Genomic DNA, 21,035 nt, shown 5'->3' on the forward strand with positions numbered 1-21,035 from the left:
GGTAATTAGGACAGTGTTCCTTTTTTTTGGGGGGGGGGTCCGGTCGTGGGGCCTGAACTCTGGGCCTGGGAGCTGTCCCTCAGCTCTTCAGCTCAAGGCTAGTGTTCTACCACTTGAGCCACAGCGCCACTTCCAGCTTTTTTCTTTTTGCTTATGTGGTGCTGAGGAATCAAACCCAGGGCCTCATGCATGCAAGGCAAGCGCTCTACCACTGAGCCACCTTCCCAGCCCAGGACAGTGTTCCTTGAGCTTGGCTGTGCACATGAACTCCTGAAACCTTGTTCAGATGCAGACTATGGTTCAACAGGTCTAGGATGGGACTGAGATTCTCACTCCTAACAAGCTGCTTTGTGGCCCACCATATTCTGAGTAACCAGAATGCAGAGAGTCTGCTTGTCACTCTCGGGGTATTCCTAAAGTTTTCTTCCTGTGCTGTAACCTCTGTCACAGAGGCTATGTGGGTTTCTTGAAATTTGGCCCTCCCCTCCCCCCGCCCCCCACTTTTTTGCTATTACTAGTGCTTGAACTCAGGGTCTGGACACTGTCCCTTAGCTTTTTTGCTCAAGGCTAGCTAGCACTCTACCACTTGGGTTATACTTCCTCCACTTCTGGCTGTTTAGAGTTTAATTGGACTTTCCTGCTGGGCTGGAATTATAAACCTTAGATCTCAACCTCCATAGTAGCTAGCATTCAACTCTTGTCACTTCTTACTCCAAGGAAAAGAATGATACCTGTGACTACTAAGGCTGTGGGGGTTTTTTTCTTTTCTTTTTAATTTGAAATAAACTTTAAGCAGTTTTCTGAGTCAGGTCAGGCCTGATGATGTGTCATGGATGTGTAACAATTCTCTCCAATGATCAAGTCACAACGCTGGGCATGCTGCACTGGGGTAGGAGAAAGGCCACTCTTCTGAAGTCCTGGAGCTTTGGCTCTTGTCTGCCACACTCAGTAGATGCAATCTCAGCAGTTCTTCCAGAAAGTTCCACTCTGTAACATTGAGATTTGAGTGCTGGGAAATATTCTGTTATGTCCACTGGAACCATAATAAATCAAGTGAGTATGTATGTATGCATGGATGTGTCTCCTGGTGGTAATATGTGTGCATGTGTGTGCGCGTGTGCGAGTGCACTCACAATGCATGCACACACACACATTTGGTATCATTGTGTGTGTGTATGTATGCGTGGATAGAGTGTATATGTATGAGCTGCTCTGACACTCCAGTTCTGGAAAGCGTTCATGATGCAGAGCAGAGCTGGGCTCTTCTGCATGGCCAGGTTGGACACGGTGCCTAGGTGGGCCCTGCAGATGTGGGTGGTCCTGCCGTCCCTGGTTGTGGCTGTGGCTTCCCCTTGCGTCTCCGAGAACCCAGGCCTGCCTTCTTGTTCTCCTTCCTGGCCAGGTTTCTGTTGGCATTCTCCCTCCGGCCCTGGCCTCCCTTCCTCCTCTCTTGCCCTGCAACAGTACCAACAGCAAGAAGAATCAACAAAACAATGAACAGAGATGCTGTATCTCCACAACCTCCTCCTCCTGAGATATAGCCAGGAGCTAGGCAGGGAGGCTGTGGGGAGATGGCCAGCAGCAGCTTTGGAGGACCCTAAGCCTGAGTCCTGAGAGAGGGTTTCAAGAATCTTTTCACTTTTTCCTCCTCAGTTTATACCACACTGCCTCCTTCTCCTCATTCTTTTTTTTTTTGGTCCATCTTGGGGCTTGAACTCAGGGCCTAGGTGCTGTTCCTGAGCTATTTTGGTCCAGGCTAGTGTTCTACCACTTTGAGTCACAGTTCTATTTCCAGTTTTCTGGTGGTTAATTGGAGATAAGAGCCTCACAGACTTTATTGCCTGGGTTGACTTCAAACCGAGATCCTCAGATCTCAGCCTCCTGAGTAGCTAGGATTACAGGCGTGAGCCACCAGTGTCCTGGCTTCTTCCTCATTCTTTTTCAGACCTTAGATTCTCTAAGGGCCAAGAGCACTTTCCAGTGTAGCTCACAAGACAGGTATGATGATCCCCACCCCATCCCCCACTGGCCACCTCTGGGCGCAGATAAGGAGCAGCAGGCCTCTTCACAGATGCTTGAATCCTTATTTGTCTCTGGGGCTGAGCCCCTCCCCATCTGACGGAGGGCCCTGGCAGTGTGAATGGCACCCAGACATGGGAAAAGTGCAGCGATGGTGGCCAAAGAAACTGCCAACTCCTGCCACACTGCATCCTGGGCACACTGCTCTCAGGCCGCCATCCCCCTCTCCCCCCCCCCCCCCCCCCCCCCCCCCGTTTGACAGCATGGGACTAAGTGGAGCTCTGTCTATTTGACCTTAAGCAACTGGGCTCAGGGGTGGCAGAGGCTGCAGCTCACCCTCAGGACATGGGGTCCTCCGCACTGTGCACCTGCGCGTCTCCTTGGTGTCAGAGCAGGTGGCGTGGTCCCCCCCAGGAGCGTGGAGTACCCTGCGCGTCCGCTCCTCAGAGCCCTTCCGGAAACCACAGAGCTTCTTCTTCTTGGAGCAGGGCCCCCACGGGGACCACTCGCTCATTTCACATTGTGCTGGCACAAAGAGAGGGAGAAGGGAAGTAGAAAGAGGAGGGGGCTCTCCTGGCCTAGGAACCCCAAGGGAGCCTCACGTACTTGCTCACTGTCTGGGCCTTAGACTAGAAATTTCTTTTGGTGCTGGTCCTGGGGCTTGAAATTAGGACCTGGGTGCTGTCCCTGAGTTTCTTTCTTTCTTTCCTTTCTTTCTTTCTTTCCTTCTTCCTTCTTTCTTTTATTTTATTTTTTTTTTTTTTGTTGCTCATGGGGCTTGAACTCTGGGCCTGGGCACTGTTCCTCAGCTCTTTAGCACAAGCTCTTAGCCTTGAGCTACCACTTGAGCCACAGTACCGCTTCCAGTTTTCTGGTAGTCTATTGGAGGTAAGAATCTCACGGGATGGGGCTGGAAAGGTGGCTCAGTGGTAGAGTGCTTGCCTTGCATGTATGAGGTCCTGGGTTCAATTCCTCAGCACCACATAAGCAGAAAAAGCCAGAAGTGGTGCTGTGCTCAAGTGGTAGAGTGCTAGCCTTGCACTGAAGAGCTGAGGAACAGCGCCCAGGCCCAGAGTTCAAGTCCCACAACTGACAAAAAAAAAAAAAAAAAGAATCTCATGGGAGCTGGACGCTGGTGGCTCACGCCTGTAATCCTAGCTACTCAGGAGGCTGAGAGCTGAGGATCATGATTCAAAGCCAGCCTGGGCAGAAAAGTCCGTGAGACCCTGATCTCCAATAAACCAGTAGAAAACCAGAAGTGGCACTGTGGCTCAAGAGGTAGAGCGTTTACCTTGAGGTGAAGAGCGCAGGGACAGCACCCAGGCCCAGAGTTCAAGCCCTATGACCAACATGGGCTGGCTTTGAACAACAATCCTCGTATCTCAGGCTTCTGAGTAACTAGTATTACAGGCATGAGCCACTAACGCCTAGCTTGTCCCTAAGTTTCTTTTTGCTCAAGGCTAGCACTCTACCACTTGAACCACAGCTCTAATTCTGAGTGGGTTTTGAGAGTTAATTGGAGATAAGTCTCATGGATTTTTCTGCCTGGGCTGGCTTTGAGCCATAATCCCCAGATCTCAGCCTGCTGAGTAGCTAGGATTACAGGTATGGGCCACTGGTGCCTGGCTTCAGGTTGGAACCTCTCTAACCTGGAAGGCCCAAAGCCTCAGAAAAATCCCAGGAGGTATGCATGTGATGGGAAGCTTTCTCTATAAAGTGCCCTACTCACCACTCTGCCCTCTACATGTGCACCCCATGGTGCTTACCAGGACTGCTGCACTCCAGGGTGCCATTGGCCGGGGTGGAGCCCTCAGGACAGGAAGGATAGCAGCGGCCTTTGTGCAAGTACAGGCCTTCCTGGCACTTGGTGCAGAAGTTGTGGCTGAAGCAGGCCTCGCAGTGCTCGATCTTGCATTCTGAGGAACAGGACTAGACTTGGGTCTGGCCCAGTTCAGAGTGGCCATGACCTCTTATCCCCAGCCCCAATGCCCACCCATCCACCAGATCTTGACCCAGAGGATTTGTTGTTGTTATTGTTGTCAGTTGTGGGGCTTGAACTCAGGGCCTGGGTGCTGTCCCTGAGCTATTTTGCTCAAGGCTAGAGTTCTACCAACTGAGCCATAGCTCTACTTCCAGTTTTCTGGTGGTTAATTGGAGATAAGAGCCTCACAGGCTTTCTTGGCTTTGAACTGTGATCCTCAGATCTCAGCCTCCTGAGCAGCTAGGATTACAGGAGTGAGTCACTGGCGTCCAGCTTGATCCAAAGCTTTGACTACTGGAGTCTTCAGAGAAGAGAAAAGGGTAGGGGCAAGCAGGTGAAGGGGCTACTCTTGAGGGCTGTCTGGGAATCTTGCTACCACCAGCAAATACAAACCCAAATCCAGTCCCAGGCTCAGGAACTCAAGGTGAGGCCCAACTGAGACAGTTTCAGAGGAAGAGAGAGAGAGAGAGAGAGAGAGAGAGAGAGAGAGAGAGTGCGAACTCTGGGTTTGGGGTGGGAGAGCAGAATTTCAGCATATCACAGCATCCCAGGGCCCCTAACCACAGAAGAACTGAGTCTCCAGAGAGCAGCACCTTTCCCCTAGTGCTGAGCATCTACCACAACCCAATTCTCATTCCCTTCCTGCCTAGGGCAGAAAGAATCTGTTTGGAGGAGCGAGAGCAAACCTAGGGCAAATTCCTCTCCCAGTTCAAGGCTGAGTTCCAGGAACCCCCTTGGTCGGACTCTCAGGTTCCTCCCTGCCTCCCTCCTGCCAGTTCCCTCCTTTGGGGGAGCTGGGCTATGCAGGGCTTGGCTGAGCACAGGCAGGCCTTCTACCATCTCTCCCTTCCCAGAGCACAGGCAAAGCTGGTAACTCCCAGTCTTTGGCACCTTAAGCCCAGGCTGTCAGGCTCTCAAGCACGGGCCCAGCCAAGAACCCTTTTCCTCCAATACCTTTAAGACTGAAAGGACAACTCCTAGGTTTACCTCTATCATCTCAACTCCGATCCTCCCCTTCCCTGCAGTCTAATCTCAGCCTTATGATGTTTTCTGATTTCTGACTGGGCTTGGTTGCCTGTAAAATAAAAACCAAAATAATAACAGCAACTACCATTTACTGAGTGTCAGCCACTAAGAGCTTTATAGGTGTGTTCTCACAGCGTTCTCCCTAGTGAGAGGAACTCATATTCCCATTTTGGAGATGGGTGTTGAGAGGCTGAGACCACCTCTGGGTGATACAATGGACTAGTAGCCAAGTTGGGATCAGAGTCCAGTCAGCAAAGTTTAGCTCCACCGATTCCTCTCTGGGCTTCTCCCTCCAAAGGTTGTGGTGAGGCCCCACTGGCCCGAGATTTGCCAGGGTTTCATATACCCCCAAGCACTGAGTGGCTGGAGGGGTGCTGACACCAGTCACCTGGGTGAGATCATGGTCTGTCTCCAGGCATGGCACAGAGACACAGTTACAGAGGTGAGATGAGGACAGGGCAGCATGTGCCTTGGGGTTTGTAGAACTATAATGGAGTGGAAAGCAGAGCCTGAAGACTGGGGGTAGGGGTGGGGTGGAGAGAGTGTTCCTACCCAGATTTGGACTTCCGTGGATCTGATAGAGGGCTTCTGGGAGAAGTGAGTGGGATGGAGTGAGTTGGGGGCATCTCAGAAGCACCTTTGTGGCTGCAGTGCAGGGGGAGGGTTGGGAAACCACATCAGGGCTGGAGAACAGATGGCCAGGCTACTGCCTTGGTCCAGCTGGGGGTGTCAGAGGCCTGGGTAAGACAATGGCTATGAGGATGAAAGGGAAGTGGAGCAGCCAGGATTTGGTTTTGGCTGGGTGGGCAAAAGGAGCCTGGTACCTGTGAGAGGTTGGCAATCAGGTCTGTAGCTTGAGTGACAAGTTGGGACACTGGAGTCACCCATGGGACTAGAAGCATGTGTACATCCGGCAGGAAGAGATGGAATTCCAGTTTGGATACAATTGGAAGCAGGGGGAGGGTTGTCCCGGGAGCTATCTGGCCAACGGTACAATATTTGAATCAAGAACTTTGTCTCAAATGGACTATACAACTTGTGGATAGGATGGGAGGCCAAAACTGGGAGAGAGTAAGGGAAGTGGTGACACTGTCCAGAAAGAAATGTACTCATGGGCTGGGTGCCAGTGGCTCACGCCTTTAATTCCTAGCTACTCAGAGAGTAAGATCTGAGGATCATGGTTTAAAGCCAGCCCAGGCAGGAAAGTCCATGAGACTCTTATCTCCAACAAACCATCAGAAAACCCGAAGTGGCACCGTAGCTCAAAGTGGTAAAGCACTAAGCTTGAGTGAAAGAGCTCAGGGATAGAGCCCAGGCCCCAAGATCAAGCCCCAGCAATGACACCGCCCCTCCCCCTCAAAAAAGAAATGTACTCATTACCTGACTTATATAATAACTATTATCATTCTGTACATTTTCTTAACATTAAAAACAAAAAAAGAACTTCATGTCTATCCTCACTGGCCACCAACAGTTCACAGCACTCCCGTCACAAATCTGTACCACCTCCACCCCCATTTGGCACCCTTCTCTAGCCCTGCCCACACTCACTGATGCACTTGTTCATGTCGGGGTTGCGGGCATCGAAGTATCCAGGGGGACAGGACGGCAAGCAGACGCCCACCTGGCGGATGTCGTTCCTCTCCAGCAGGATGAAGAGCTTGGGCGAGCACTTGAGGCAGCCGTTGACCTCGGAGCAGAGCTCACAGCCTTTGGTACAGGCCTGGCTTCCCTCTGCACTGACTGCAGGTACAACATGGGTGAGGAGGTGGCTGCAGGGGAGGGCCCTCTCCCCAGGCTCCACAAGAAGGGGGGTTCATTGTATAGAAGGTATGTGTGCGGGTCAGGCTGGCATCTCTCAGGGATGGATGAAAGGAGTGTGTGTGTGTACTAGGCCTTGAACATAGGGCCTGGGCACTGTCCCTTAGCTTTTTCATTCAATGCCTCAGCAGAGCGGACTCAAGCTCAGGCTGCAGATCTCACTGGACCTGGAGCCAAGCACCCCGTCTGTAAGTCTGAGCACAATAATGCATCACCTGTGTCCCTTTCTACTCAGAAAGAAGGAGGCGAAGATGTGTCCCCTAGATGGCTGACTGGAGGCGTGAATGCTCCGGGGCTGACTTCTGATTCCAGAGCAGAAGAGGAAGCATTAAGGAAAGCAGTCGAGACAAGAAAGGAGAGTAACAAGCAATCACAATCAGTAATAATCATAATAACGCAGCTTAGTTCTAAGTACTAGCATTAGTATCCTATTCTGTAGCAAGGATTGTCAGACAAGTAATCAATCGTCTCATCTTTTCAATAAGCCACAGGTAAGGCTATTGCTATTCATATTGATAATCCTCATTTGTCAAAATGAGGAGATTCAAGTCCTCTACCATGATTTCTTAGTTGCTGTGTTTCAGACACAGGGAACACAGAACATAAAAGGTAGATGTAGCTAGGGGTTGATGTCTCTTCTTTAACTGTAGCTACTCAGGAGGCTTACATCTGGAGGATCATAATCCTTGAAGCCAGTAGAATAGTCCGAGAACTCCATCGATAAATAATGAGCAAAAAGCCAGGTTGGAGGCATGGCTCAAGTGGTAAAGCACCAGTCTAATCAGCATGAGGTCTGAGTTCAAACTCCAGAATCTCCAAAGAAGATGCTGAATCCCAATTACTGATTTTTCTCTAAACCCATTGTGGAATTGAATGCTGGCTTCTGCTGCACTGTCGATGACTGGAGTGAGCCAGGTGGGTTTTGGAAGCTCTCTGTGGCTATGCTGCTGTAACTGGCCCCTCCTTACCATTTTGGTGAAGGACAGATTTGCAAAGGCCTTTGAAGAACTCCTGTGCCCATTGCCAGTTACCCAGCACATCTTCAATGCTGTTGTTGGCACTGACAGGCAAAATATGGTGCACTCTGGGCCCTGAAATTAGTTAAGCATGATTGGAGGTTGGAGTGGGTGGCTAGACAGGAGCTGGGGAGAGAAGAAGGAACTGGGATAAGAAAAAGGATTGCTTGCCTTCCAGGGAAGTCTCCAGCCCACAGAAAGGAGTTGAGACATGGGTAGAAATGGGTTGTAAGGATGGCAAAGGGGGATCAGAAAATTCCCAGGTGGGAACTCAGTGGAATGTGGGTGTGGTGGTGGTCATCCATAATTTGCAGCATTTGGGAGCTGGGGAGGAGAACGGGGGGTGGGGGGGAGGAGAGAGAGAGAGAGAGAGAGAGAGAGAGTGTGTGTGTGTGTGTGTGTATGTGTGTGTGTGTGTGTGTGTGTCCATACTGGGGCTTGAACTCAGGGCCTAGGCACTACCCCTTAGATTTTTCACTCAAGGCTGGCATTCTACACTTGAACCACTTCTGGTTTCACAGTTCCACTTCTGGCTTTTTAGTGGTTAATTGGAGACAAGAGTCTCACAGACCTTCCTGTTCAGGCTAGCTTCAAACTGAGATTCTCTGATCTTAACCTATTAAGTAGACTACAAGAATGAGACATCATGGGGCTGGGAAGGTGGCTCAGCGGTAGAGCACTTGCCTTGCATGCCTGAGGCCCTGGGTTCGATTCCTCAGCACCACATAAGCAAAAAGAAAAAAGCCGGAAGTGGCGCTGTGGCTCAAGTAGTAGAGTGCTAGCCTTGAGTTGAAGAGCTGAGGGACAGCGCCCAGGCCCAAAGTTCAGACCCCATGACCGGACCCAAAAAAAAAAAAAAAAAGAATGAGACATCAGCACCCTGCTTTTATCTTTGTTTTGTTTTTGAGACCAGGTCTGGAGTTGGCCTCAAACTTGAGATCTCTTATATAACTGTAACTACTCTATATATTATCTTTATAATAACAACTAAAAAAATAAATTGAAAAACTTGAGATCTTCCTGCCTCAGTCTCAGCCTGTTAATGAGATTACACCATCATACTTGGTTTAGGATTGTCAATCCCAGGCCAGCCTTGGAAAATCTTGTCTCAATAAAACATAAGACAGGGTTAGAGGTATAGCTCAATTGGTAGAACACCCGGCTAGCAAGTGTGAAATTCTGTGTTTGAACCTCAGTACTGACTCTCTGCTCCAAGAAGGGGTCGGGGGTAGAGGAGGTGGGAAACAACTCCCAGGGAGAATAACTGGATCTGAAATAAGAGGAGGGAAGATATTCACAGGTAGAATCCATAAGATTAGGCAATATGCCAGGTATAGCGGTGAGGGTCAGAGCAAAGCACAAGTCAAGGTCACCTTGAGACACTGGACCTGTACAATATGGCAGCTCTCACCCCTCGCTGATGTAGGGACCCCACAGGAAGAGTGGTCTTGGGTGGGGAGGGGATAATATGCTGACTGTGAGGTTCCTGTGTCTCTCAGAATGTTGAACACAGAAACGATCTTGTTGGAGCCAGACATGAAATCAGCCATCTAAAGCAAGTGAGTCCTCAAGATAGTGGAGAGAATGGGTACCAAGGGTAGGAGAGACAAGGCCAGAGAAAGAGGGGCCAACTAAGAGTGAGAGGGGAGGCCATGGAAAAGTATATCACCTCATGGAAGCCAGGGGATGGAAAAGTGTGGTCTCCACATTCCAGATGCTCTGAGATGTCCAGTAAGGGATGGGGAGCACACAGGTGGGCCCCCTGATGGGGCAGTTTCAGCGGCGTGATAGGTCATGAAGGGGTGGGCAGGCAGTGGCTGAAGAGGAAAAAAGGAAGGGAGGAGTAGAGAGAAGAAGTAGTGCCATCTTCTTCAAGAAGTTGGCTGTGGAGCAGACAACTTGGGGGTTAGTTGGGGCGCATGATTGCTGTTGGCTGGATTCCTGGGAGCAGACGGGCAATGGCAAAATGAAGTTGTGCAGTGAGGGGATGAGCCTCAGTGACATGCACATTGGGCAGAGAAGCAGAAGAAGAGGGTTCTTGGTAAGGAGACTCAGGGAGGGAACACCGAGAGTTGGGATAGAAAAGAGAAGTTCTTCAGGGACCAGAGCTGGAGGAAGCCAAGGCTGGTGAGCCTCAAAGCAGCTGAATGATCCTAAGAAGGGCAGCTTGAATGGAGTAGATGAAGCCAAACAAGCCCCAGTGAGCTGAGGACTGGATAAAGACGGGTGTAGAATATGATCCAAGACCCAGAGGCAGGTACGCTGACAGGAGGAAATAAGATAAAAAGATACAGGTCAGGTCAGGCGCTGGCAGCTCATGCCTGTAATCCTTCTACTAAGAAGGCTGAGATATCAGGATCACAGTTTGAAGCCAGTCCAGGTAGAAATGTCTAAGAGACTCTTATCTTCAATTAACAAACAAACAAGCTGGAAGTACAGCTGTGGCTCAAGTGGTAGAATGCTACACTTGAGCCAAAAGCTCTGGGACAGCACCCAGGCCCTGATTTCAAGCCCCAGGACTCCTTGCATGCATGTGTACATACACACATACACACAGGACTTGGAAATGGGGCTCAGAGATGGTCAGGGGCTGGTTCAATGGGTAAAAAGATGTTTATAGCAGGGTACCAGTGGCTCCCGCCTGTAATCCTAGCTACTCAGGAAGCTGAGCTCTGAGGATCATGGTTCAAAGCCAGCCCAGGCAGGAAAGTCCATGAGATTCTTATCTCTACCCTTAATCACCAGAAAACTGGAAGTGTTACTGTGGCTCTCGTGGTAGAGCCCTTGCCTTAAGCTGAAGAGCTGAGGGACAGCGCCCAGGCCGAGGCCAAGCCCCGTGACAAAAAACAAACAAAAGATGTTTATAGATAGACTGGTGGTTCATGCCTGTAATCCTAGCTACTCAGGAGGCTGAGAGCTGAGTATAGCAGTTCAAAGATAGACTAGGCAGGAAAGTCCAATAAACTACTCTAAAAAAGCTGGAAGTGGTACTGTGGCTCAAGTGGTAGAGTGTTATGCTTGAGCCCAGAGAGGCTCAGGGACAGAGCCCAGGCCCTGAGTTCAAGCCCTAGGACTGGCAAAAAAAAGGGGAGTATATTTCTCAAAGGGAAATGAAGCCAAAGGATACCCTCAGCTTGAGGACACAGGGAGTCACAGAAAAGGAGCTATGAAGGTGAGGATGGGGCTTACCTTGAGTGGAAGGCCCAAGGTGCTGAGTATTTGGATTCAGAGGGGAAACCTGAGACTCATTCTTTCCCCTGTACACCTGACAGTTGCCCAGATCTGGGAGGAGCTGGCCCCACCAGCACTAGGGAGGCAGGGCTGGCTGCACAGTGTGATGTGTGGCTCCAGAGGAATGGCCCAGGTGGCCAGGGAAAGTGACAAGCCACAGGAGAAGAACTGCTGTGCAAAGACCTTGGGTGCTGGGGACTGTGAAATGACCACACAGTAGAACACAGGACCCTGTTCCATTGACAAGAAGGAGGAGCACAGAAGGCTCCCTCCTGCTGCTTTCATGATGGGTAGCTACAGGCTAGGGATGTAGTCAGGTGCCCATAGCCTGGTTAAGAGGCTGGGTGGGCTCAGCGAGGAGGAAGGGCAGAGAGGGCATGGAGGGCTGGAAGGTGGCTCAGTAGTAGAGTGTTTGCCTAGCATGCATGAGGCCCTGGGTTCAATTCCTTAGCACCCCATAAACAGAAAAAGCCGGAAGTGGTGCTGTGGCTCAAGTGGTATAGGGCTAGCCTTGAGCTGAAGAACTGAGGGACAGCGCCCAGACCCAGAGTTCATACCTACAACCGACAAAAACAAAACAAAACAAAAAACGAGAGGGCATGGAGCCTCCTTCCTGACTTTATATATAGCATGGCCGTTCCAGTCCACCCAACCAGCTCTTCCTTGGCTGCCTTTGTTTCCCAGCTCCCTGCTCTACGCAGCTGGGTCTCCCTGTGCCCTCCCACTCCGGCCTCCCTCCACCTGGTGCACACCTTTGTCCAGATGCTATTGCTATAAGGAGCTTTGCCCAGGGTGGCTGAGCTAAGCCAACCCTATAGGAAGAATGATTTCTGGATCACAGTCCCTCTTCCTCAAAGTCCTCACTTCTTCCAACTCCCAACTCATCCCTCATCTCTGGGCATTTCTCTATTACCAAAAATAAAAACTCCAATGGAGCCAGGTGCTGGGGGCTCACGTTTGTAATCCTAGCTACTCAGGAGGCTAAGTTCTGAGAATTGTGGTTCAAAGCCAACTCTGGGCTGAAAAGTCTGTGAGACTCTTTTTTTTTTTTTGTCGGTTGTGGACCTGGGCACTGTCCCTCAGCTCTTCAGCTCAAGGCTAGCACTCTACTACTTGAGCCACAGCACCACTTCCAGTTTTTTCTATTTATGTGGTGTTGAGGAATCAAACCCAGGGTGTCAGGTATGCAAGGTAAGCACTCTACCACTAAGCCACCTTCCCAGCCCCAAGAGGCTTTTATTTTTAATTAATCACAAAAAAAGCTGGAAGTGGTACAGTGGCTCAAGTGGTAGAGTACTAGCAAAAAGGAGCTCAGGGACAGTGCTCAGGCCTAGAGTTCAAGCCCCAGGACCACTCCCCTTAAAAAAAAAAAGAGAAAAAAATGGATGGGCATCATAACCCTGTCCAAAACCATCAATGGCTGTCTATTATATACAAGAAAGACCCAGCTCCTTGTTGGGTCTGAAAAACTTCTATGAGTAATTTTCTTCCTATTTCACCCCTCAACTCTATTCCTCAGCAATATCTGTTTTTGTTCTCTGCACACATCACACTTCATCCACATAGAAACTTCTCTTTTTCTTGTGGCCATACGGATATTTGAACTCAGAACTTCATACTTGGCAAACACTCTACCACACAGACCACACCCCTCAGTCTAGATTCTAGCTTTACAACTGTGGTTTTTATGATCATTAACTAACAAGGAAGGCCTAACAGCATACACCCTCATGTCTGCCCAGCCTTGATTCATCCTGGACACTCACTGTACCCCTGGGTTTCCCCCTCTCCCCAACCTAAACTTTCACCATCACCATACCACTGGGTATGACTATGGGCAAAGTGGACACATCAAAATGCTACATTACAGTTAGAAACTGATAGCTCACACCTGTAATCCTAGTTACTCAGGAAGCTGAGGTGTAAGGATAGTGGTTCAGAAACAGTGTGAGAAGGAAAGCCCATGAAACGCATCTCCAATTTACTATCAATCAAAAAGCTGGAAGTGGAGCTGTGGCTCAAGTAGTAGAGTGCCAGCCTTGAGTTAAAAAGCTAAGGGACAGTACCCAAGCCCTAGGTTCAAGCCCCAGTACCAGCACATAAAAACAAAAAAGTTACATTACATGGCCACTGCAGGCCGTACTGATGCCCAGTCCATGACTTTGTTAGTTCAACTTACTTGAACCCAGGGCTGATGGCTCCTGGTTCAGCCGCTGTGTGTGTTCCTGTATGAGTGAGCAAAGGTGGAAACACTTGTGTATATTGTATGAACATGGACTTTCTCTCTCCCTCACTTGCTCGATTACTTGTTTGCTCTCTCCCAATCTCTAACTCGTTTGCTCTCTCACTCACTCTCTCTCTCAAACAGAGGAGACTGATTACAAACCACTAAACTACATCTGGCCTGTATAGTTTAAAACACTGTCCGGAACAGAGAAGGGAGGAAAATCAAGGCCTTGCTGCTGAATGAACCTAACCGTCTCTAATTGTTTGTTAAGCCAGGGATTTTCAGCTTCACCAATTCTCTGAGCTTCTCTCCTGGGCTGAGTTCTGGCCTTGGCTACTCCCAGAAACACCCAATAAAACTCTACTGCTTTTCATCCTTCCCTGGCCCAAGTCAGTCTGCAGGGAAAAGAGAAGCAAGAGGGAGTTGGGCGAGACTTCAGGAAGACTTCCTGTCTGCTGGCACAACTTTTCTTTATGGGGGAAATGTTGAAAGAGAGCCTAGGGGGGAGTCCAGAGGGCTCCACCCCACTCCTCAGCAGGGGCTGCTCACAATCATGGCCACTCCCATAACATAAATGGCTAGCTACCATCATTGAAAATACTGAGCACAGGGGCTGGGAAGGTGGCTCAGTGGTAGAGCACTTGCCTTGCATGCCTGAGGCCCTGGGTTCGATTCCTCAGCACCACATAAGCAAAAAGAAAAAAGCCGGAAGTGGCACTGTGGCTCAAGTGGTAGAGTGCTAACCTTGAGCTGAAGAGCTGAGGAACAGCACCCAGGCCCAGAGTTCAGGCTCCAGGACCAGATCGCGCCCCCCACCCCAAAAAAAGAAAATACTGAGCACAAGGAATGTTTGAGATTAGGGGAAAGAAGAGGAGGGGCGGATAGCAGGTTAATCTTGAACTTTACCAAGCTCTGTGTTTAAGAAAACTGTGAGCCAGGTGCTGGCAGCTTATAGCTACTCAGGAAGCTGTGAGGATCCTGGTTTGAAGGCAGCCTGGGCAGACAAATCTGATAAGACTCTTACCTCCAATTAAGCACAAAGTGGAGGCATAGGTCAAGAAGCAGAGCACCAGCCTTCAGTGGAAAAGCTACTCAAAGAGAGTATAAATTCAAGTCCCTGTACTAGTACAGCACATGCACACATGCACCTGAATATGCACACATACTCACACACATACATGGAAACACAACACACACACACACACAAGAATAAAAAGAACATTGGGCTCACAGACTTCAAGAGACCTAGGCTGCAATACTCACTTTGGCCTATACCTTCCCTGTTCTTAGCATCTATACAAGAATGTGTGTGTGTGTGTGTGTGTGTGTGTGCGTGCACACACACACCTGTGCATGCACGCACGCACACACATGTGCCCATACACAAGCCATTTCTGGGGCTTGAACTCAGGGCCTGAGCACTGTCCCTTAACTTTTCACTCAAGGCTGGTGCTTTACCACATGAGCCACAGTGTCACTTTTGGTTTTTTGCTGGTTAATTGGAGTTAGGAGTCTCATGGATTTTCTTGCCTGGGCTGGCTTTGAGCCATGATCCTTATATCTCAGCCTCCTGAGTAGCTAGGATTACAGGCATGAGACATCATTGCCTGACTTGATTTTCTTTTAAAACCTTTCTTCCAACCCACTATCTTACATGGAAGGTCATTTTGAAAGCAGAGAAACATGAAGCTGCCTGGCTTGGAGGGTAGGAAGGCCGGACTTCCCTGCTTGCCTTACCATCATGCTTACCACAGTTCCTTGAATCCCACTGGCCTGGTTAAAAGCCAGGGGATGGGAGAATCTCCTGGCCTTACAACCCCTGCTATTCCTGCCCATGATCTGCCAGGGAAACCCTGGTGCCCACTCCCTAGATGTGCTGGATTCCTGCCCCCACGGGATCACACTTCAGCCACCACAAAAAGAAAGGTGCCCTGAACGTCTGGGTGGGTGAGGAAAGTAGGAAGGAGCATGCTAGAGCAGGGCCAGGAAGCATTGCCATGGATACCACACAAAGCTAGAGATGCAATCCACAAACTAGACCCTCACAAGAGAGCTTAATCCAGGTAGCAGTCCTCAAAGGGGAAGGCAGACAAAAGGAGTCATCCCCGAGTAGGTAATTTCAACAAGTTAATCCACTAGTGGGGTAATCTACCAGCAGAAAGATCTACTATCTACAAAGCATCCATCCCAGAGTGAGCTACCCAAGGCCTCTAGTCCTCCCCTCTCCCCATGGCATGCTCCTCTCCCCCTCCCCCACTCAGGTACTCACTCCGTCTGTGCCTCTTGCCCTTGATTCCCCGGTTGCCAACAGCGAGGTGCACCCAGCTCAGAACCAGGGCCACCACACACAGTCCAAGCCGCATAGTCACTTGCCAGCCCCAGGCCCCTGGCAGGAGGGGTGGTCTCGGCAGGGCTCTGGCTAATGCCTCCGGGGCTGGGGCTGAGGCTGGGGCTGGGGCTGGGTCAGCAGCTGGAGGCCCTGGCCTGGGCCAGAGCCCAAATCCACCATAATCTCAGCTGGGGACAGAGAGGGTGTGGGAAGCTGGGTCCTCCATCAGCTCACACAGAGGTCCTCAGAGAGACTGGTCCCTGGAGCCTCCTTGGAGCATCACCCGGAGAGCCTCCTTGTCACTTCAGCAGGGAAGACCCCCCCCAAAGCCAACCTGTCAGGAAGGAGACAGAAGAGTTCATTTACCCTCTCATCTTACACCTTCTACCTCCCCACATGTTTTCCTGCCCAGGAAGTCATGAGAATGTTTGGGCACAAGGACCCCCAACCTGTACCTTGGGAAAAGAAATCTGTTCCTCTATTGAGTAGAATTTTCCCAGCCCACCCTGAGAGCCAGCTATCTGAGCAGCTAGACAATGGTGAGCACCCAAAGCAAACCTGCAGATCACTGGGATTTTCTCCGTCACGGGAACCAGATGACCCCACTCCTGACAAATATTAGCCAGCTCTACTAGAAGTCCTTTTTAAAGTCTACTCTACAGACGTCATGCTACAGTAACAGCCTGTCATTTGAAGAGGCGCTTTCTTTGTCTTTCCATGAGTGACCACCCATCAGCCTTCTCTTCCCAGTGCTGAGTCACCCAGGTGCCTTTCACCTGTCCTGGAGCTGGAGTAGTGGCCCCCGGCAAGCTGGCTGACTGTATGGCTTTCCAGGGTTGGCGGGAGAAAAGGAAGTAAGGCTTCCCCAGGCCACAGAAACTCTGACACAGCAGGCTGGGCGAGCCTGGCTTTTGTGAACGGATAAAAGAGGCAGCAATGCCTGCCCTGGCCAGAGATAATCCCCCAGCCCAGAGAGCCAGGGCTCTGGACCAGGGCGGCTCGGGTGATGGGGGCAGGGAGCTGGTCCTGCCCCAGTGGGATGTGTCTGGAAAGCTGGACATCTGGGCACTGGAGCCCAATTTGAGAGTGAGGTGCAGACCTCCACTTCCCACTCACAAAGCCACATTCTGATCCACACTCCTTATAACTCTGACCACCCTGACCCATTCTCTGCCCCACACACTCACACTCCAGAGAGACGAGAGATCGCAGTAAGCATTTGGCCTGTAAGCACAGGAAGCTCTGTGAATGCCATGGGGAGCATCACCTTCCTGGGCACTGGCTGGTGGCTACTCTGCACGTCTGTCTCTTCATCTATAAAAGGGAGATAACTGGCTTCCTAAATGATACCTCTGAGATGCTAGCATGGAGGTACCCTCTACCCCCCTGCTCCCCAATCCCTCCCTCTCTCAGCCTCCAAGTGCCCACTCTACCCCCCTGGCCTCTCAGGGGAGCCCACCTGCACAGGAGATAAATCATTATCCCCCGCCAGAGGAGTTTGGTGCCTCCCTCTCAGCCTCTCCCACTGGCTTTGAAGGCCAGACACACTCAAGTGGTTAAGCTGCCTGTGAGAAGTGTTTACATGAAGCTGATGGATCCCACCTGGTGCTGTGGCCCGAGCCAGCAGTGATGCCCCCAGCCACCCCCAGTGCCCCATCAGCTGCAACCCCTCCTAGCCCCTTCCAACACTCCTTTTGTGACCTTCCAAAACCTTCCCACCCTCTCCAGCCCTTGTACACACCCCCATCACCCACAGATTGTGGCCGACTTGACCAAGCTGCTATCTTCAGCTCCCATACCGTTTCAGAGGCCGAGAGGCAAAACAGGATGGTTACAGGCATGAATCTGAGAGCTAGATTGCCTGGTTTGGATTGCTGACTCTGCTACGTATTAGCTGTGTTACCTTGGGTTAGTTGCTTAGTTGATCGGAGCTCATTTTCTTATCTGCATGAGGGTTGTTTATAGTTTACATGAGTTAGTATGGCTTATGTGAGTTATAGGTTACATGAGTTAGTATAGCTTAGGTGAGTTAATTATAAGTTACATGAGTTAGCCATGGTGGCTTATGCCTGAAATCATAACTACTTGGAAGGCTAAGATCTGAAGGATTATGGTAGCCAAATCCAAGAGATTGTATCTCCAAATAACCACAGAAAGTCAAGCTGCTAGGTATAACTTAAGTGATAGAGCACCAGCCATGAGCAAGAAAGTCAAGTGAATGAGAGGCCCTGGGTACAAGCCCAAGGCAGAAGAGAGAAAAGAGAGAGGGGAGGGGGAAAGAGAGAGATAAAATGAAGGAAGGAAGGAGAAAGAAAAGAGCAAGCTTAGAACAGTGCTGGCACATAGCAAGGGCTACCTGTTGCATTTCTCATAACAAAAAATTCATTTTGGGCTGGGAATGTGACTTAGTGGTAGAGTGCTTGCCTAGCATGCATGAAGCCCTGGGTTCGAGTCCTCAGTACCACATACACAGAAAAAGCTAGAAGTTGTGCTTTGACTAAAGTGATAGGGTGATAGCCTTGAGCAAAAGAAGCTCAGGAGCCTGGCCCGGTGACTCATACCTGTAATTCTAGCTACTTAGAAGGCTGAGATGTGAGGATCATGGTCCAAAGCCAGCCCATGCAGGAAAGTCCCTGAGACCCTTATCTCCAATTAACCACCAGAAAACTGGAAGTGGCGCTGTTGCACAAGTGGTAGAGCACTCGCCTTTAGCTGAAGAGCTCAGGTACAGTGCCCAGGCCCAGAGTTCCAAAGAAGAAGAAGCTCAGAAGCTCAGAAACAGTGTTCAGGCTCTGAGTTCAAGCCCCACGACCGACCCCCCCAAAAAATCATTTTGAGTCTAGTATTCCTATAGTCATTCAAAAAGCAATATTATTTTCTGTATCATCTGGATTGAACCTTACTACTGAACCCTGACATGCTATTTCCTTATCTGCATTTCTCTTTGTGGTTGATGGTCCCAGCAACCAGTGATCTCTCTCCATCTGTTTTACTCCTGATGGCAGCACTAGTTGGGGTGGAAGTGGGCAGACCTGCAAATACTGCTTCAGACAAAGGGGGCACTAAACCTAGGTCTGAGACTTCACTCTCACTATCTGTGCATACTCCTGGGGTCCTCAGGGTAGAAAAGTTCTCTCAAGCATCTCTGCGTTCTTTGTGCCCTCCTCATCACCAAGGATTCTTAGCCTCCCCCTCCTCTTTGCCTCCTTCCTAGTCAGACCTTACCCAGGCCTGCCTGAAATCAGCTTCTAGACCACGCGCATCTGACCAGCAGGAAAACCGTCTCAGCTGGGAAACTAGAGGACAATTTTATTGGAGCAGGTGACACTAGCTAGCTCTTTTCAAGGAACTAATTGCCTTGAAACTCAAAGGAAGCATTTCAAGCACTTTTGAGAGGAAATGCAAATATATATATATATGTATATATACACACATATATATGTACATATGCTTATATGCACATGCTGAGGGCATCTGCACTGGCTCCATATGTATATATGTGTGTGTGTATATACATACATGCACACAAACATACATGTGTAGGTACACTCACAAGCAATAAATAGTAAATTTAGATGTGTTGTGGAAAATGGGAGGGCAAGTGGGCCATCTAAAGGAGCATCTGCTATTCATCTCCAGCTAAAGGTCTACAGGCAAAAATCATGGCTCAATGCAGGACTTCCTATCTTTTCAGAGTTTGAAAATTCAGGCTCGTATGTGACATCTGATTGTCAACACTGGACAGGTCTGAGCTAGAAGCCCTCCAGTTCCAAGCTCCAGCGGCCCAGCATCCTTGTCTCAGAGGCTCCCCATCTATCAAGGAGGCTCTGGTTCCAAACGGGTACGTGGGCACATCGACTAGGGCTGGGACAGGAGCTCTGGAGTCTATGGCCTTCTTTTAAATCTCCGGACTCATTTCCATCACCGTTTTCATCCTGATTTCCCTTGGATCAGCAGTTTACTTTGGGGAGGGGGGCACACTATACTACCCAGATGGAAAGGGTAAAGGTGGGGTGAGGAAGAAAGTGGGGAAGGACACTCCTTTCTTCCAAGGTCTCCTCCTCTCACCTGCTGTATTGCAGGCCCCTGTTTGTCCTATCATAACTTGGGAGGTAGACTGGGTCCCATTCTATGGCCCTGAAAGGTTAATGGTGTGCGTGGACATGGACCTAATAAGGCTGGGGAAGCTGAGTGGAGACCATCGTCAGGGCTTGGGGAATGGGCCTGCGCAGGTGGAGACGGGGGGGGGGGGGGGGGGGGGGGGGGGGGGGGGGGGGGGGGGGAGGAGAAGGAGGCCACCTGGGGTGGAAGACCAGAGGATCTAGGTTGGGGAGGAGGAGGAGGTGAAGGCGGGGAGTCGCTGCAATACTATCAGGATAAATGGGTACTCTCCGTCAGGGAGCGGATACAGACCCCAAAAATGTAAACTATCCAGATAATTTCTCATTAGCTCTCCCCCCCCCGCCCCGCCCCGCCCCGACCGGCTACGCGCTGGAGAGTGTGGGCCGCAGCGCAGGCTGGCGGGGCCCAGGACGTGCCTGCCCGGCCTGGCGGGACCAGCTTGTCCGCCAGAGCAGAGCCAGGTGTTTGGGCACCCCCTCCCGCCCTCCCTCCCGCTCCCCCAAACCACGGGCAGCGGAGGACCGCTCCTCCCCACCGCTCCTCCCCACCACTCCATCTCCGCCCCGGGGCTCACATTCATCTTCCCCTCCCCATTCTCCCCGAGAGGCCCCGACAGGTGCCCCGGGACCGACGAGGGCCCGAAGCCGCGTTACCGGCTTTACCACACCCCCCCCCCCGCCACCTCGCCGATCCACGCGAGCTCTCCAAAGTCGGAGGGGCCCGATGGTACCACCACCCCACCCCCGAACCCACCCACCCCACCCCGAATTCATCCCCGCTTGGCCAGGGTCCCGGCTGCGCTCAGCGCCCCAAGCCGATCCATCCATCCTTTCTCCCGGAGGAAGTCGCCAACTCGTTGCGCATCCAGGGCCGTGGCGCACACCGCCTGCCACCGCCTGCCACGTCCGGGTTGCGGGACTGGGCTGGGGGAGGGGGTGTCACCCGGGATCTTGGGGGCGGGGATAAGGGGTCGCGGGGCGGTGAGACAAGGGGGTCCCTGGATTGCAGGGGCGTGTGATGGGACTGATGGACGGGGGGGCATCCTAGCCATAAGTGAGGGGCTGGGGGGAATTGCGGAGAAGCCGAGGTAGCAATCGGGAGGGGCTAGGAGTCGGGGCGGCAGCATTGGGGGAACGGAGAGGGGGCTTTGCTTGCTGGATGACCAGCGCAGCGGACACCCCTACTTCTGCCCCCCCCCACTCCACTCACACCCACCGGAGCTCTCCAAGTTAGACAGGCCAATTTCACAAGTCCCCTCCCCCC

At 51.1% G+C, this 21,035-nt stretch overlaps 1 protein-coding gene across 1 annotated transcript in view; it reads right to left on the minus strand.

Annotated features, from left to right (window-relative positions):
- Window positions 1-798: 798 nt before the first annotated feature.
- Window positions 799-21,035, minus strand: part of Rspo1 (R-spondin 1) — a 21,169-nt gene continuing 932 nt past the window's right edge. The window contains exons 2-6 of the mRNA XM_013016851.1: window positions 15,591-15,984; window positions 6,578-6,769; window positions 3,786-3,935; window positions 2,356-2,544; window positions 799-1,455 (exon numbers count right to left, since the gene is read on the minus strand). Coding sequence (XP_012872305.1) covers window positions 1,292-1,455; window positions 2,356-2,544; window positions 3,786-3,935; window positions 6,578-6,769; window positions 15,591-15,684 — 789 coding nt within the window. The 5' untranslated portion in view covers window positions 15,685-15,984 and the 3' untranslated portion in view covers window positions 799-1,291. The remainder of the gene's footprint in view (window positions 1,456-2,355; window positions 2,545-3,785; window positions 3,936-6,577; window positions 6,770-15,590; window positions 15,985-21,035) is intronic.

Source organism: Dipodomys ordii, unplaced genomic scaffold (assembly GCF_000151885.1).
Source record: "Dipodomys ordii isolate 6190 unplaced genomic scaffold, Dord_2.0 Scaffold33, whole genome shotgun sequence".
NCBI lineage: Eukaryota > Metazoa > Chordata > Mammalia > Rodentia > Heteromyidae > Dipodomys > Dipodomys ordii.